The sequence below is a fragment of the Festucalex cinctus genome, chromosome 14 (genome assembly GCF_051991245.1).
Source record: "Festucalex cinctus isolate MCC-2025b chromosome 14, RoL_Fcin_1.0, whole genome shotgun sequence".
NCBI classification, from domain to species: Eukaryota; Metazoa; Chordata; class Actinopteri; order Syngnathiformes; family Syngnathidae; genus Festucalex; species Festucalex cinctus.
This window is the reverse complement of record NC_135424.1, coordinates 9,403,136-9,420,333: the sequence shown is the minus strand read 5'-3', so window position 1 is coordinate 9,420,333 and position 17,198 is coordinate 9,403,136. Positions and strand designations below refer to the sequence as shown.

The 17,198-nt window shown below is 43.3% G+C and overlaps 2 protein-coding genes across 3 annotated transcripts in view; both read left to right on the top strand.

The window, feature by feature from the left end:
• The first annotated feature begins 620 nt into the window (after window positions 1-620).
• Window positions 621-9,857, top strand: LOC144000823 (TBC1 domain family member 12-like). 2 transcript variants are annotated; one of them, XM_077494474.1, is made up of 13 exons: window positions 621-1,812; window positions 3,565-3,700; window positions 3,994-4,088; window positions 5,166-5,248; window positions 5,340-5,457; window positions 5,542-5,648; window positions 6,380-6,466; window positions 6,535-6,629; window positions 6,699-6,770; window positions 6,949-7,077; window positions 7,145-7,254; window positions 7,316-7,574; window positions 9,007-9,857. In XM_077494474.1, the coding sequence occupies exons 1-13, from the start codon at window positions 983-985 to the stop codon at window positions 9,082-9,084; spliced, it is 2,199 nt and encodes a 732-aa protein (XP_077350600.1). In that variant the 5' UTR covers window positions 621-982; the 3' UTR covers window positions 9,085-9,857. The 2 variants fall into 2 exon arrangements, with proteins under 2 accessions (XP_077350600.1, XP_077350599.1); XM_077494473.1 differs by having other exon boundaries at window positions 622-1,839.
• Window positions 9,858-16,592: 6,735 nt separating this feature from the next.
• The window catches only part of sar1ab (secretion associated, Ras related GTPase 1Ab), a 109,352-nt gene continuing 108,746 nt past the window's right edge, over window positions 16,593-17,198 (top strand). The window contains exon 1 of the mRNA XM_077496313.1: window positions 16,593-16,596. The gene's annotated coding sequence lies outside the window, so the exon portion shown is untranslated. The remainder of the gene's footprint in view (window positions 16,597-17,198) is intronic.

Here is a 17,198-nt window from a genome sequence, read left to right as displayed (position 1 = left end):
TTCCTAAAGTGAGATTTTCCACAGAAAGATCACAATACTGTTCATCTGAGATTAGTGTAACGGCAATTAACCATAAAAAAATGACTGATTGATTATTAAGATTTTATTTTATTTTTTTTAAACCAAGGCTGTCTGAAGGGAGTGGGGCCTTGAGGAGCAACTCCTTGAAAGGAAAAAAAAAAATTGGTCTCACATAAAACTTCTTTTCGGGCCTATGACACAACAACCACCTATTTTGCGCTCCTCAAAAAATCCACTCAAAAAGGCCAAGAACTACTCAGTTCTTTTGTACTCTGATCAGACTGGTTGCTGGCGTTCCTGTGGAAATACTGAGGCCTTTGGGATCGTCCCTCTGTGGATCCATTTTGGAGACGTTTTGTTTCAATGACGCAGGTGAACTTAGATGTGCGAAGGGATTTTGTACAATAATGCACTTCTACGAGATGCTTACTAGTTTGTAACCATATTGAAATGAAGAAAATGAATATGGTCAACAGAATGCATAGATCCTGTAATCGTAAAAATTATTATTTTTTACCCTGATTCTGGCTGGAGAGATTGCAGGTGCACTACCGGCTATGGCCGCTGGGTGTCACTACTGCATGAAAGCGTAAAGACAGTCGATGACGTCATTGCTCGGGTATTTTCAAGATGGCGCCGGGCATTAGCTGGAATGCCGCCGCCAGATGAAGAAGAAGGGGAAAAAACGTCAACAGGAGACAGAGGACATTTGAGGCTCTTTTGTCCGCAAGCGACGCTGACTCGCACCACCGGAGGATGTTGTGTTGCCGCAAATGAGTGCGGCGAGCCCGGATAGCGTGAGCTAGCACCTCCACTTCCCGCCACGGCTAACCTCTCCGACCACACCGGTACGTGCGGCTAAAGATGCGGCTAAGATGCTAAGCTCCTCCCGCAGCGCTGCTGGGCCGACAAGGCGGGCCGGGCGGTTCGAGGCTCGAGCCGGCCGGCGGCCCTGAGGCTGATGGCGGCGACGAGGGAGCTCGCGGACCCGGTGGTCGTCGACGTGAACGACAACGAGGAGGGAGGCGGCGGAGTCGGACAAGCGGTTGCGGTGGCGGCTCTCAAATGTCCCGTGACGCGGAAGGAAGCCGGCGGGATGCTGGACCTGGCCCTCCGGGACCACTGCGGCCTGAACGGAAGCACCGAGTCGCGGTGTGAGGAGGAGGAAGAGGAGTTGAGGGAAGGAGAAAGAGGAACCGGGGGCCTCCCCGCTTCCTGTCCAGTTAATAGAGGGGCTCGAGTGTCGGCCGACTCGACGGGTTTCGTCGGGCCGCCATGCTCGGGACGAGCAGCTGGAACGTGGCAGCGCTCCGAACCGCAGACAGACGTCATGGCCAACGGCCGTGCTGACGGTTGTAGTGCGACGACGCTCGTCAACGGCGGCTGTCATGCCGCCACCGAGGACAGAGACGAGCGAGGGGACCGGCTCGTCTCCGCGGAACCGCCCGAGCCGGTCTCGAGCGCCGCCGGACCGCCCTCGCCGGAACTGTCAGCGGCCTCCGAACTGAGCAGCGAGGACGGCTCGACCTCCGAAGAGGAGGAGGCGGACGACAGTGCCGGGCCCGCTTGGATCGTCAGGCCTCACACTTTGAGGACCGAACCGAACCTTCGCAGCACGTCGCTGAGCTGTGACGCCACCCCGCTGTCGCCCACCGACGAGGGCCGCTTCACCTTTGGGGAGCAAGGCGGCGACTTTCGGGGAGTTTTCGAAGCGGGCCGACGCCTGAGTGCACCCGAACCGGACCTCCGAGCACAGGCCGACTGTGACGGGACCGCTCTCGCCCCCAAGAGGTTCGGAATTGTTCACTTCTTCACCAGGTACAACACTTGCACACCAACACAGTGTGGGACATTTGGCAACACTGCAACAAATGTGGAGAAGTCCAAAAGTACTGCCAAGAAAAGTTTTTTTTTTTTTTAAATTCAGTTAAGGCTTGCAACTAGGGGTGGAAACCTCTGGGTACCTCACGATGCGATGCAAGGCTGACGATAATGATTAACTCACGATATGACGATACCGCGATTATTGATATATTGGTCAGGTAATAAATTCATAATAATCTGCGATAAAACTACTCGAGACATAAACGGATGTTTTTTCAATAAGAAAATTGGTTCTTTTTGTACCATCGCTGAAACACAATATCAAAGCTGGTGTCTTCTTCACAGTGAGTACTTCCGTGTTGTTGTTTTTTTTTTCTTAAAGAAATACAAATGTCTTCTTAACAGAGATCACTTTCTGTCAACAAATTTGTGTTTTTATTAGACACTATTGTCATGCAACATGTCAGTCTAAAGTCAGTTACAGTCAATTGTTTCATTTTATAAACTGACATTTTTTATGTAACATTGCAAAACTAAATAAATAAATGACTTAAATATTAAATCCAATTAAATCAATATTAATATTCCTCAAATTGTGTGCTTTAAAAAGTTGAAACAAAATATGTTTTAAAATGTTAAAATTGACGATATCCACATTTTTCATAGAAATGTATGCAAAAGTGAGTCAGTTGCTGTACAGATATGTCTAAATGTATATTCACTACAAATATCACGATACTTGCATGGGCGTATCGATAATCTATCGGGAGACAGAGTATCACGATCTTTCGCAATCGTGATTTTGATATATTGTCTCTCTCCTAGTCCCAACCAGCGATTTGTTTTTATTTATTTTTATAATAATCAATTAATCAGCGATCAAAAACATTTTTCAATGCCCTGGACATTATTTTAAAGCATACTTCCTGTTTTAAAATCAGCAAAAATGTTGATTTCCAAAGCGAAAGTCTATGTTTGTCGATTGATGAAACACAAAAGTCTGCTTTCATGGAGAACAACAGAAATCGGGTTAAAATGACAAGTTGTTTTGATTTATTTGATCAAGTTGTCAATTAATTGAGGACCTCCTAATTAAAAAAAAATCAAGGCAATATTGAAACTGATCTTTTCTCTAGTTGAAATTATGACATCTGCCTCAGCCACTTGTCAAGTGTGACAATGTCAGTTAAAGGGACAACAATTGATGATGAATCCACATCACATTAGTCAATCACAATTTTGATACATTCTTTAAAAAAAAACAAAAAAGAAAAACTGGAATTGAGTGGGTGCAAACTAGTGAACATTCTCCGATTTTTGTGTGTGATTCGTGTCCTTTCACAAGAGCACGTTTGCTAACATCTGCTTTTACTCGAGAAACTTTTTTTGCTGATGTTCTGACTGACTCAATCCCGTCAGTGAATCACCATCCGCTTTTTTTGTTTTTGCAGTTTCTGCACAAATGTCCCGTTTTTCCATAAATGCAAACTTTTTATCCGATTCCAACAAAATCTCCAGACGATTGTAATGGTAAACTGCAACCCTCGAGCGAGTGTCACGTTGGGACGACACGCCCGGTGACAGCCGCCCGTCGTCTGCGCTGCCCACAATGCATCTGCGTTGCCATGGAAACGTGTCGCAACAGCGCACGTCACGGCGGCACTTCCTGCCACCTACGTCTTGCACTTCCCCTTTGTCTCAACTGTGTCCCGCCCGCAGGAGCCTGTTCCCTCGGAGAGCCAAAGAGTCTGCGCCGCCGGCCCACAATGCACCAGGGTGGCGACTGTTCGGCAAGCCCAGAGAGGACGCCGCCAAAGAAGGAGGAGGAGGAGCCGCCTCCTCGTCCACGGAGCAGGTTGGTGTGAGCGTCACAAGCTCTGCGATTGGCTGACGTGGTTGTTGCGTCACGCGGCGGTCACATGATCGCTCGTCATGTGACGGCGCGATCCGCCGCCGTCATGTGGCAAACACGAACGCCATCACGAGCACTTGAACCTTTCAATCGCGTTTTTGCTGAGCTGGAGGGAAAGTCTGACCCCGCCAGTTAGCATGTGTGAAAGGTGTGGCAGGGAGAATTGACGTTGGCTCCCTCTGTTGGTCTCTGCTGGGATTACATGATGGCAAACACGCGCTGTTGTGTGTGTGCAGGTATCTCCTCAGCGCCCCCCAGTGGTGGGAAGGAGGAAGAATCTGGACTTCGAGCCTCTCTCCACCACAGCGCTCATCCTGGAGGACCGCCCGCCGTCAGTACCTCCTACCTCCTACTTCTCCCAAGTACTAGTTGAGGCAGCAGTGCTAGTGCAACAACTAGTAGTAATCGCAACAACTGGTAGTAATCGTTACCAACACCAGCAGGAATTATTCCCTGTGGTAAAATGGAAGTTTAAGCTGTTGGTGACTTTGATGTTCCATGCACCCTTGAGATTACAAGTGTGCCGATAATTGATATCGCGATAAATCGTGATACTTTGTCTCCCGATAGATTACCGATACGACGACGCAAGTATTGCGATATTTGTAATTAATATACAGCCACGAGAATGGCTTCATTGTTCATGACTTATTGAGCAATTACCTGGTGGGCCGCAAGGGGGAGCACCTCTTACGAGGGGTGGGGAAATGTACAGAAGTCTTCAGGTGAAGAAGACTCATCAGATTACTTTGAATTCTGTTTATTTTATCCAGCAACTGACTCACTTTTGCATACGTTTCTATGAAAAATGTGGATTATATCTTCAATTTTAAAGGTTTAATACATATTTTATGATTTGACTTTTGAAGCACACAATTTCTGAGGAATATTAATATTGATTTAATTGGATTTAATATTAGTCATTTTATTTATTTATTTACTCTTCCAATGTTACACAAAAAAATGGTGTTACAGTTTATAAAATGAAACAATTGACAATTGTATTTAAGAAAGACACAAATTTGTTCACAGAAAGTTTTTTCTTTCTTTCTTCCTAAGAAGGCACCAGTTTTAATATTGTGTTTTTCAGTGGCGGTACAAAAGGAAACAATTCTCTCAAGTAATTGATTTGACTTCGAACATATTTCAACAGATGTAGCAATAACAGTACTACTGTAACCAGTCGTAGCGGTACAATGACAGGTATTACTAACAATCGCAGTTAGTAGTAGTAGATTATTATTACTACTAGTTGAATGTGTGTCGGTATGAAGAGCAAGTGGGAGTCGTTCAAAGTAGTTTGAGCAGCAGTTGCATCAAGTGCTGTTTGTTGCGGCTTTGTCGGGATGTTGTGCACACGTCACATGTTGTCAGCTGACGCATACGCCTCCTCTGATTGGCTCCTCAGGAACCTTCCCGCCAAATCGGAGGAGGAGACGCAAAGGCACAAACTGGAGTACGAGGAGATGGTTGCTGGGGCCAAGAGGAGAGGTGACGCCAACGCGCACGCCCACACATTTCCTTTCAAAAACAAAAACAAAACAAAAATGTTGTTTACAAACATTTTTTTTTTTTGCCTCAGAGTTGAAGGACGCACAGAAGAAGAAACGTCAGATGAAGGAGCGACATCGCCACGAGGACAGCATCTCCAACGCCATGGTGGTCTGGAACACGCACATCCTGCCGCACTGGGACGCCGTGTGGGTGCCTGCCTGCTTGTCGGTGTGCGCACGCGTGTGCGTGTTTGGTTGCTCGCTGATGTTGCCTGTCCGCCGTGTGTGTAGGAAGAGCACGCGTCGCGTGAGGGACTTGTGGTGGCAAGGCCTTCCGCCCAGCGTGAGAGGATGCGTGTGGAGTCTCGCCATCGGCAACGAGCTCAACATCACGCCGGGTAAGTGACACGCGTGTGCGTGAGATTTGTCGGCCGCTACGTCTTCCAAATTAATACTGCAAAAGTTTTTTCTAGATGTGTTATTGGTTGAAAATCAGGAGTTTAAGAAGGAAGTTGCACAATGCAGAGCAACAGCATCAAAATGTCAGTTGCTGAATATGCCGATGGCCCCTTAAAATTGGATGGCGGGCCACGATTGGGCCCCTGGCCTGTCATAAATAATACGCTTGGATTTCAACTTGCTGGACTGCACAGCAAAATAATTTTTCAGCTAACGCAACACAACAGAACCTTGCACGCTCACCTACTTGATTATTATTAGCAGTTTTTTGTTTTTGTATTTACAATATTAAAAAAACAAAATAAAAAATAAATTCCCCCCATTTTGCCCAAACACATTTTACAATATTTACTACTACTACTACTACTACTACTACTACTACTACTACTAATAATAATAATAATAATAATAATAATAATTTCCCCCATTTTAGCCAAACATAATTTACAATATTTAAAAGAAAAAAAAAAGCTAATAATTTCCCCCATTTTAGCCAAGCATACTTTATGGTTATCAATGTTTTTTTTTTTTTTTTTAAGAAAGTGTCCACATTGATTTTCATGAAACGTCGAACAATGAAGAGGATGAGCTTGATCTTCCCACCTCTCACCTGAAGAGGGCGCAGAGTGTGCATGTGTGTGTTGTATTGTGCTGTGTTACGTTGCCGCAGAGCTGTACGACATCTTCCTGTGCCGCGCCAAAGAGAAGTGGCGGAGCTACAGCGAGACCAGCTCGGTCAACAACGACAGCGAGAGCGGTGCGTCTTGTCACATTCGCCATTCCTCCCCGCCGATCGACCTTTGACCTTTGTGCTTTCCTTGTCAGACGGCGGCGCCTCGCTGGCCGACAGAGAGTCCAGTCTGGACCTCATCAAGCTGGACATCTCCAGAACCTTCCCGTCGCTCTTCATCTTCCAGAAGGTTTGTTTGCGCCGACGACATCACCTGACAGCAAGTTCACTTCCTGTTCCTCATCGTGCGTGTGCGCAGGGTGGTCCCTACCACGACGTCCTCCATAGCGTGTTGGGAGCGTACACGTGCTACCGACCCGACATCGGTTATGTAGGTCTCACACACACACACACACACCCACACACACACACACACCGCATGTGTACATTTGTTTTTGGAGTTTCCCCGCCGGTTGAGTACTCGTACTGGTATCAACATTTTGGTGCCATTTGTGTGGAAAGTTTTGTCCAGCAGCAAATGTTTTTTGTTTTGACGCGTGTGGTTGCAGGTTCAAGGAATGTCCTTCATCGCCGCCGTCCTCATCCTCAACCTGGAGGAGGCCGACGCCTTCGTCACCTTTGCCAACCTGCTCAACAAGCCGTGCCAGATGGCCTTCTTCCGCGTGGACCACGACCTGGTACGTGCGCGCTCATGTGCGCTTGCACACGCACACTCTCCACTGACGTGCGTGCGTGCGCTTTCAGATGCTGAAGTACTTTGCCGCGTTTGAGGTGTTCTTTGAGGAGAACCTCCCGCGCCTCTTCGGCCACTTCCGGAGCAACAAGCTGACGCCCGACCTCTACCTGATCGACTGGTGAGCGCTCCGACGGCTGCCCCACCAGTAGGCGGCGCTCTAACGCCGGCGTCCACTTCAGGATCTTCACGCTGTACAGCAAGTCGCTGCCGCTGGACGTGGCGTGCCGCGTGTGGGACGTGTTCTGCCGCGACGGCGAGGAGAGCCTGTTCCGGACGGGCCTGGGCATCCTGCGCCTCTTCCACGACGTCCTGCTGCAGATGGACTTCATCCGCATGGCGCAGTTCCTCGGGCGGCTGCCCGACGACCTGCCGGCGCACGCGCTCTTCACCGCCATGGCCGCCACGCACATGATCAGCAGGAATCGGCGCTGGACTCAGGTCAGGGATGCGGACGGACGGATGCCGCCGACGGGCTTTGCGCGCTTTGATTTTTAGTAGGGAGGTCTTTTCAAACAAAATCCATTTGATACCAGGGTGATTATAGTTTGGGAATTTTTCATTTTAGTTTGTTTTTATTTCTATATTTTTCAAAGGGATACTTTACTTATTTTACCATTTTTGGCAGTCAAACAGTATTTTGCCTATAATAAATGTTTGTCAGCTGTTTTCTGGGTTTGGTCATGTGACATTCACATGCCGAACTGTGATTGGTTACCTGAGCCCTTGTGATGTCATTTTCAGTTGACAGCAAGTTGCAAAATGTGTTCTTAAAGGTACTAATTGTACATGAAAAATAATGAAAATATAAAATTTATTATCGGCAAAATATTGTTTAACTGACAAAAATGGCTAAATAAATGATCTCTAAGGTTATTTTAGTTAACTAAAACAAACAAACACAACAAAAATTCCCGAAACAACTTTGCTAACAAAATAAAAAACGAAGACTAACAAACTATATTTTATGTTCACAAAACTAACTACAACTAACTCTAATGATAAAAATGTCCTTTGTTTTCGTCTTTGGTAATTAATTGAATGCATGAGCCTTTGGGGATGATTTTAAATGTGATTTGAAATCGATTTTATTTTAATATTAACCGGAATGAGGAAATTTGAAAGTGTCACACAGAAATGACATCATCTAGCAGCAGCCATTAGAAAAGATGACGTTACTCCCATGTTTTTTTGTTCTTTAAATATTGTGCAGATGTAATATACACAATAGACTAAAACTAATACTGAAACTAACAAACTAAGCATTTATCAAATAAACTAATAACAGAAGCACCCTGAAAACTAAATAAAACCAACTCAAAACGGAAAAATAAAAACAAACTCAAATGAAAATTCCAAAACCATAATAATCCTTGTTTAAACGTTGACTTTCTTCTCTTTTTAATTTTTCTTAGGAAGTCACATTGTCCCATCACTGGTGAGCTATTTTTAGAACACACCCCAGCTACTCATGTTGTCCTTGGGGACACGCACATGGACACTTTTGTTTGTATTTACTGCTAATGCATCCGTGAGTCATCTTTCCTCTGCTCACAACTCCAACATAAAACAATTTCACAACACATCGTTAAGAAACAAAAGCAAGTGGGAATATTGCACGTAAATGAGGCAGACTTGCAAATCGGCGGACGACTCGTTTGATGAGCTGACAGAAGATAAGATGAATTTATGTCTGTTTGTGTCGTACTGCCCCTGGTGGCCACAAGGTGCAGCGCAAGTGAGGAAATGCACTTTTGCGCGTTTGAATTTGCATGAACGTGTTGGAAGGCGGCTTTTGAGTTGCGAGTGTGCCGACGGAACCTGCAGCAGAAGCCGCCATTTTGACTGCTTTTCATCCTCGTTTTGCTTTCAGGTCTTCTCGTCGCTGCTCAAGGACAAAAACAAGGAGATGGAAAAGAGTGCAAGCCCCGCCCTCGCTAACCAACGCTAGCGAGCCACGTGCAGTGGCAGGAAGTTGACGTTCTCGTCTCGTCTCGTCTCGTCCAGCCTGCGCCTCCTTGCTGCTTTGTCACCAACACACACATACACACCTTTGACTGTTTTGGGGAGTTTTGCAGAAGTGAAAGTTTTTGTTTTGGAACAGTTTGATGTGTCGAAGGAACAATGAAGTTCCTGAAGCGACAACCACAAAAGCTGACATCAGCCTTTTTTTTTTTTTCTTTTTTTTTTTAAATTATGTCATGCAACCACACAAGCATCTACTTGTGACATTCGTCAGTATTGTGTGCAACTTGCCAAGTTGTCGCTTTCCTTCGGCGTGGCTGCAACTTACAAATGGAAAAAGATTTCGTTTGCTGGCAAACACAGAAAACACGGAAAAAAATAACACTAATTAATGACCGCAAGATACCAACACGTTACAATTCATCCATTTGTCAACAACTCATCATTCAACAATTATTTTGATCATCAATTCATTGTTGACATGTTTTGATAATTGTCAACATTTTCATGTTGCATGAGTGCAAAATCTCCCATTTGTGTCATTTCATTGGAATGACACGTTGGCAAATGTTGGCTTTTAGCGCCGAACGATTGGCAACAAACGTTTTCGTTACAAGCCAAACCAGTCGCTCAATCATCAATTCATGGACAAAAATAAGGTGAATCTATTCCGGATGGAAATTGTCCTGAGAAGCAGCCGAAAGTGCGAGCAACCTCTTGCTCATTTTTGTCATCATTAAAATTAGGCGTTGGAATCTATGAACTGTCTCACGATTCGATTCCGATTTTTGGATTCAAAATGATTTGGTTGACAATGATTTGTTTCGTTTTATAGATGAGCAAATAATTGTCATGATTTACACCAACCTGACTCGCTAATGCTAATTAGCGCGCTACTCGCGGCACTTTTATCTCCCAAAAGAACGTCTAATCATACAAAACGCTTCAGAAATGTATAGAGAAGCATCTTAACATGACTCACTGGCATATGCTCTTCCTACGCTGCAAAAAAAAAAAAAAAAAATTACTTTTATTGGCTTGATTGTGACTTTTCCCTTCTACTCTCCAATGTAGCTACAACTTAACTGTGTATCAGAATGTGTGGAACCACATTGCCCCTAAGTGGACAAATCGGGTACAACATGAACAGCGTCCCCAGTATACAAACAAGACAGTATCAAATCATTGAAATAAAATCGATTTTAAGACCTTTAAAATCGATTCTGAATTGTACTAAATGAGAATGGCGATTCTTATGAGAATCAATGTTTTTAAATTACATACTTGATGAACATCAATCATAAAAAATATTTTGCAACACCCTTTAAATGCATTTGTATTCAATTAATCAATGAAATTGATAGAATAATCAATTCTAAAAAGATGCCGGTGCAACTTTGGATACTTGTGAAGCAGATACGAAACTTTTCAAGTTGCGACTTACTAAGTTGTGCACGTGATGCCACAGAAAAATGCAAACCTGTCGTTCATGTGGTCTTCAGTCATGAAGCAAAACATCCAAAGTCAGCATGGGACTCCCGTGGAAAGCGTCGTCATCACTCCTCGTTTTGCGTCCGTCGTTTTAAGTGTCAAGCACTCCGTAGCTGCAAAGACAAAGCAACACACGCAGGCTCCAAGTCAGTCAAAATGGTTGTTGTTACACTCCCCACCAGCAGGGGCAGCATTCCAGCTAGAAAACTTGAAATGGGTTTCAATGAAGCATTGAGATGATTGATCAATTGTGGATTCATGTTACAAATATAAATTTTATTTAAATTTGCTTTTTTTTTTTCTACATCATGAAGATGCTTGTTTCATTGTAAAATTTTAATGTACAGTTCCCCCCCCACGCCTTACAGGTGATGTAAATAAAGCAGGAAAAAAAGCTTTTCATAAACAGCCACCAGTTAAACATGTAAATAAAATATCTTAGCAAAAAAAAAAAAAAAAGTGTCCTTCCTTTGTTTCAATTCAATTAATGAAAGCGCCAGACGTCATCTTCAAGTTGTGATTTATTTATTTTTTTTGCTTCCTTTTTGCCTTGTGTGCTGTCACCGCTAGAGGGCGACCAAGTCACGCTGGACCTCCTCAGAGGACCTGCTGGAAGTTCCGCCGCTGCACAACTGCACATAATTGGTTCTTCGCTTCAACCCCAGTTTTGCAATCAATGTATTGTTCAAATATTTCCATTTCAAATTCACATTTATGGTACTGCTACGGAGCAAAGCAGTCACATCTTACTCTCCATAATATTTCTTATAGATTTCATTTTCACTGTATTTATTATTCCACGGATTAAAACACCGTCCAAAGTACTGGCATAAATGAGGACGCAATAACCCCAAAACAGGCCAATAAGTCGCATTCGAATGAATAGAAAGAGGGGAAATAAATCCACAAACCAAATGGTACTTCATTTATATAGTACTTTTCCACCTTAAAGCGCTTTACATTTGACTATACTCATTCACAGTATCAGGAGCAACTGGGGCTTCAGTATCTTGCTCAAGGATACTTGGACGTTGTCACAATGGCATGGGATCGAACCCACAACTTATGGATTGGGAGGCAACCACCACACCACTGAGCCATGCTGTTGTCTTTCCTTGTGTGAAGCACATTGAGTTGTCATGTGTATGGAATGTGCTACAAAACTTGCCTTAACCTTAAAAAATAAAATAAAAAAGCCTCACGATGCACTACTATATTTAGTCGTTTCATTAAGAAAAAAAGGCTTACTACATGGTCGTGTAGTTTAAAAAAAAGCCTTAGGCCTACTATACATCCATTTCCTTGACCGCTTACACCTCACAAGGGTCGCGGGGGTGCTGGAGCCTATGCCAGCTGGCTTCGGGTAGTAAGTGTGGTACACCCTGAACTAGTCACCAGCCAAACACATGGAGACAAACAACCATCCACACACACAAGCACACCTAAGGACAATTCGGAGCGCCCAATTAACCTGCCAAGCATGTCTTTGGAATGTGGAGACCGGAGTACCCGGAGAAGACCCACGCAGGCACGGGAGAACATGCAAACTCCACCCAGGAAGTTCGAAGCCTGGACTCGAACCTGCATCCTCAGTACTGTGAGGCGGACGTGCCAACTACTCACCACTGTGCCGCCCTTACTATTGCATGGTCAGTTAACAAAAAAACAAAAAACAAAGCCTTTACTAGGGTTTTTTTTTTTTTTTTTAAATAATGCCTTACTATACATGGTTGTTTTTTTAGTTTTTTTTTTTAAATGCCTTAATATACATGGTAATTTTTATTTTTATATAAAAAAGGTCTTACTTCACATGGTTGTTTAAAAAAAAACAACCTTTCAGACTTCTTTTTTTATACTAGACATGGTTGCTTGTTTTTTTAAAATGCCTTACTATATACATGTTTTTTTGTTCTTTTTTTAATGTGTTCCTATACATGTTTAAAATAAATAAATAAAATAATTCCTTACTATATATACATGTTTTTTTTGTTTTGTTTTTTCATGCCTTAATATACATGGTAATTTTATTTTTTATATAAAAAAAAAAATGCCTTACTATGCATGTTTTTTTTTTTTTTAAATGCCTTACTATACATGTTTGTTTAAAGAAAAAAAATGCCTTACTATACATGGTCGTTTTTTTTTGTTTTTTTTTTAAATGCCTTACTATACATGTTTTTTTTTTTTTTAAATAATGCCTTAATATACATGGTTGTTTGTTTTTTAAAATGCCTTACTATGTACATGTTTTTGTTGTTGTTGTTCTTTTTTAAGCCTTACTATACATGGTTCTTGTTTTTTTCATGCTTTAATATATATGGTCATTTTTATTTTTATATAAAAAAAATTCCTTGGTTCACATGGTTGTTTAAAAAAAAAAAAAAAAAAAAAAAAAACCTTACTAAACATGATGTGCCGCCCTTCTCACTATACATGGTCATTTAAAAAAAGAAGCCTTTACTATAGATGGTCTTTTTTTTTTTTTTTTTTTAAATGCCTTACTATACATGTTTAAAGAAAAAAAAATGGCTTACTATATGGTCGTTTTTTTTGTTGTTGTTTTTTTTAAATGCCTGGCTATACGTTTTTTTTTTTTTAAATAATGCCTTACTATACATGGTTGTTTTTTTTAAAATGCCTTACTATGTACATATTTTTTTTGTTGTTCTTTTTTAATGCGTTACTATACACGTTTTTAAAAATAAATAAATAAAACAATGCCTTACTATACATGGTTGTTTTTTATGCCTTAATATACATGGTCATTTTTATTTGCATATAAAAATGCCTTACTTCACATGGTTGTTTAAAAAAACAAAAAACAAAACCTTACTAGACATGATGTGCCGCCCTTCTTACTATAATACATGGTCATTTAAAAAAAGAAGCCTTTACTATAGATGGTCTTTTTTTTTTTTTTTTAAATGCCTTACTATACATGGTCGTTTTTTTTTTTTTTTTTTTTCTTTTAATGCCTTACTATACATGTTTTTTTTTTTTTTTAAATAATGCCTTACTATACATGGTTGTTTGTTTTTTAAAATGCCTTACTACATGTTTTTTTTTTTTTTTAAAATAATGCCTTAATATACATGGTCATTTTTATTTGTATATAAAAAAATGCCTTACTTCACATGGTTGTTTAAAAAAAACAAAAAAAAACAACCTTACTAGACATGATGTGCCGCCCTTCTTCTATACATGGTCATTTAAAAAAAGAAGCCTTTACTATAGATGGTCTTTTTTTTTTTTTTAAATGCCTTACTATACGTTTTTTTCTTTCTAATGTACAGCAAGTCTTAAAAAAAAAAAAAAAAAAAAAAAAGACCATGTATAGTACGACTTAAAAAAACGACCATGTATAGTAGGTATTATTTAAAAAGCGGCCATAATATTAATAATAATAATAATAATAATAATAATATATATATTAAAAAAATTCGGCCCCAAGTGGCAGTCGTGATTCGAAATTCAATTTTTTTGCACTCAGTAGCATTAATGGTGAAAATGTTGAATTTTTGGAGAATGGTAAAGTTTGTCATGTTGAAAATCACTCCCAAGGTGAACTGAACAAGAATTAAACGGAATTTTTGAATTTGGGAAGGATGTAAATATAAAATGTTGGATGTGCCATTGGAAATGAATGGTGAAATTGGTAGGAAAAATAAGTTGAAATGTGGGAAAAGCGTGACTTTTTGAAATAAGAAAAATGCGAGCAAATGTCTGTGGCAAATTTTTGTAATATTTTGGAATTGGAATGGTGAGAATGGCTTGAAAAATGTGGAAGGAGTAGCATATGAAAAAAGTGTGAGGAATAAAACAGAATATGAATAAAGTTCATGTCATAGACTAACAAATGTACCCATAAAAGCGACTTCCCACACGGTGGCATGTGTGCGTATGTAGGTGTGCATGCATGTGTGCGTCTCCATGGCAACCCATCAGCTCAGGTATTTCCGAAGGCGCAGGGGAGGGGGCGGGGGGCTCCCAACTGATCCCAGTCTGGGGTCTTTCCTGTGAAGGCGGGGCCAGAGAGGAAGTGGAAGCCGCTTGCCTCGGGGGGTCCGTGGGACGGCACGGCGGGACTGCGGCAGGCAGGCAGCCGCGGCTTTCAAATAAATGAAAAGAGGAAAAAAAAAAAAACACTCCAAGTGAAACCTGCAAGTTCCTCCTCTTCTTTTCCTTAAATCTCCTTGTCACTCGCGACCGGGGAGTCAAGAATGAGCCAATGATTCAGAACGGAAAATGCGTTTGGAGTCATTTGCTCATCCTCTTAATCACAGCCTGCAGGTTCCCAACATGGACCTTAAGTCTCACAGAAAAAACAAACAAACTCCCTTACACCTCCCAACAGCATTGCCTCCCCTTGTGTTGGTTGCATAAGCACAAAGTACACGTATAGCCTTCAACCCGACCCGAAGGTGCAGAGAAATAACAGGAAAGATTCCAACACACGTGAATCACAAGATAGAGGAAACTCAGAAATAAGTCCAGTCCCTTTCTTTGACTTTGTTTCCTGAGGAGTAAGCACAACGAGATCCTCATAATCAGACTCCTTCCTGGTTTGTGAGAAGCCCCGTTTGGCAGAATTGCACCGCACCGCTTTAAAATCCCGATGTCAACAGGCAAACATGTCTCTTTCAAACATTTCTCTTCCTGTGGATTTTCCACAGCAACTCAGTCTGGTCTGTCCTAATCTAGCCTTGGTGATGAACTGATGAGGCCTTCTCGCACGAGAGGCCCAACGTCTTCCAAGACAAACGGAGCAGTCCACTTGCGATCAATTCAACACCCCGAGAAATATTCACAAGGAACGTGTCACTTCCGGTACACATGACCAATTGGTCACCTGTTAAGCCCCATCAGATTTCTTCCTAGCAAGAGAGCTGACAAAAGGTAAATGCGCTTTCGCTTGTTCACTCGCTTTTCCACCGACAAGGCAAGCACTTCATACTGACTCCTAAATTTATCTACTGATGACATCAGCAGCAGAAACTTGGGGTTCATATCTTCAGAAACTTAAAAACTGCTGTTCTTAAAGTTTCGCTCCTTTTTTTACCTTTCTGACTTTGAGCACATTTTTGGTTTTGTAGCACTTAAGATTTTGGTCTGAATAAAAAGGCAAGTACTTCAACACGGCAAGAACTCCGGCACACAAAGGCTACCCATGACCGCAGCCTGCTGTACAGGAAGCCGGATTTTCCCCCTGTGAGGGAATGAAGCCACATTGCAGACCATCAGACGACAAACAGCTTTGAGCAAGATTTGTACGGAAAATGGCAGTTCTTCACGTTGCAAGCATTTGGTCAACTTTTCACTTCCAGTACAGAGCACAAGCGATCACAACCGTCTGCAGCACTGGTTGCTGGTTTTACACGCTTGCTACCTCACCCTCAAGATCCGGCACCTTCCCGGTTGGAGTGGTAACAAGTAAGGCAGAAGAAGGGTTAGGGTTAGGGTGGTAACCCTATCACCCTAATTCTAACCCCCCTCTGCCGCAATCGTTGAACGTCTTCTCAAGAGAGCGGAAGGTCTTCATGTTGCAAACGTTTGGTAGTGAGGTTGGTCACATGGCCACATTTTGATTATGATTCAACGACGTGACACGTTCAAAAGTTCTCACGAGGTCGCCGCGTCGATCTTCTCAGCCTTCAGTAGGCGAGCGGCGCCAGAGTCGGTCCGGGGGGGTCCATAAGCATCAGTTGTATGCACGCTTATAAAAGGCATATTCAGATAAGCGGGTGCACGGTGTGGGGAGGTGGGGGTCACGTCGTGTCCTTTGTCGTGGCAGATTGTCATGACCTAATGAGCGCTCGGTGGGAAAGACCCCCTCGACTCCGTCCCTCCGTCTTTGCACCTGCACCCCAAATGCCGTAGGCTCCCCCCCGACGCAGCCCGTACGTAGATACCACCCCCCACCCCCCGACCCACCCGTCCTTCCCTTCCAAGCCTCAGTGTTTGTATTGAAGGCAGGAAGCAGGCGAGTGTTTAATGAGCGTCGAAACAAAAGCGAGCCAACATAGAGCTCATTGAGGTTATCGGGGAGGGACCACTGCTCAATTGGGTCATGGATGTGATTGTTTGACAGAGCGGGCCGAGGCCGGGACGGGACCCGGGAGCGGGCAAAGTTCAAAAATCCCCTCGGCCGGATTGACAAGTTTGTCACAGAATCTGTTGGCGGCGCCTGTCAGGAGCCATTAGCGGCCATGAAAGGCCTCAGCGATCAAAAGGGCGCCGCCCTAGCGCCGCCGCAGCGCTGCGCATTTAATGACAATTTGCCGCCTTTTGTCCCGGAGCCTTCAGCGGGCATGATCTCATTACAAGGGTGAACAGTTAGCGCCGGGACAACGGCCAGCGCGCCCGCCTTGCTTTCTCCGGAGGCCCCGCTTGCCAGCAGCTCTTGACCGCCCACCACGTGGAAATGCAAAAAAAAAAATCCACCTGTGCCGCCACGTTCAGGTGGGGTGGAGGGGTTAGGGTTAAGGCAAAGAGGAGCCTGGCCTGCGCCGAGGGCGGTGGGTACAATGCGGGCGTTTCCGCCCGGGAAGGGTCGTCGCTGGCTCATTAATTGGGAGGCGCGGCAGCCTTTGACCCCAATGATGCGGGGTG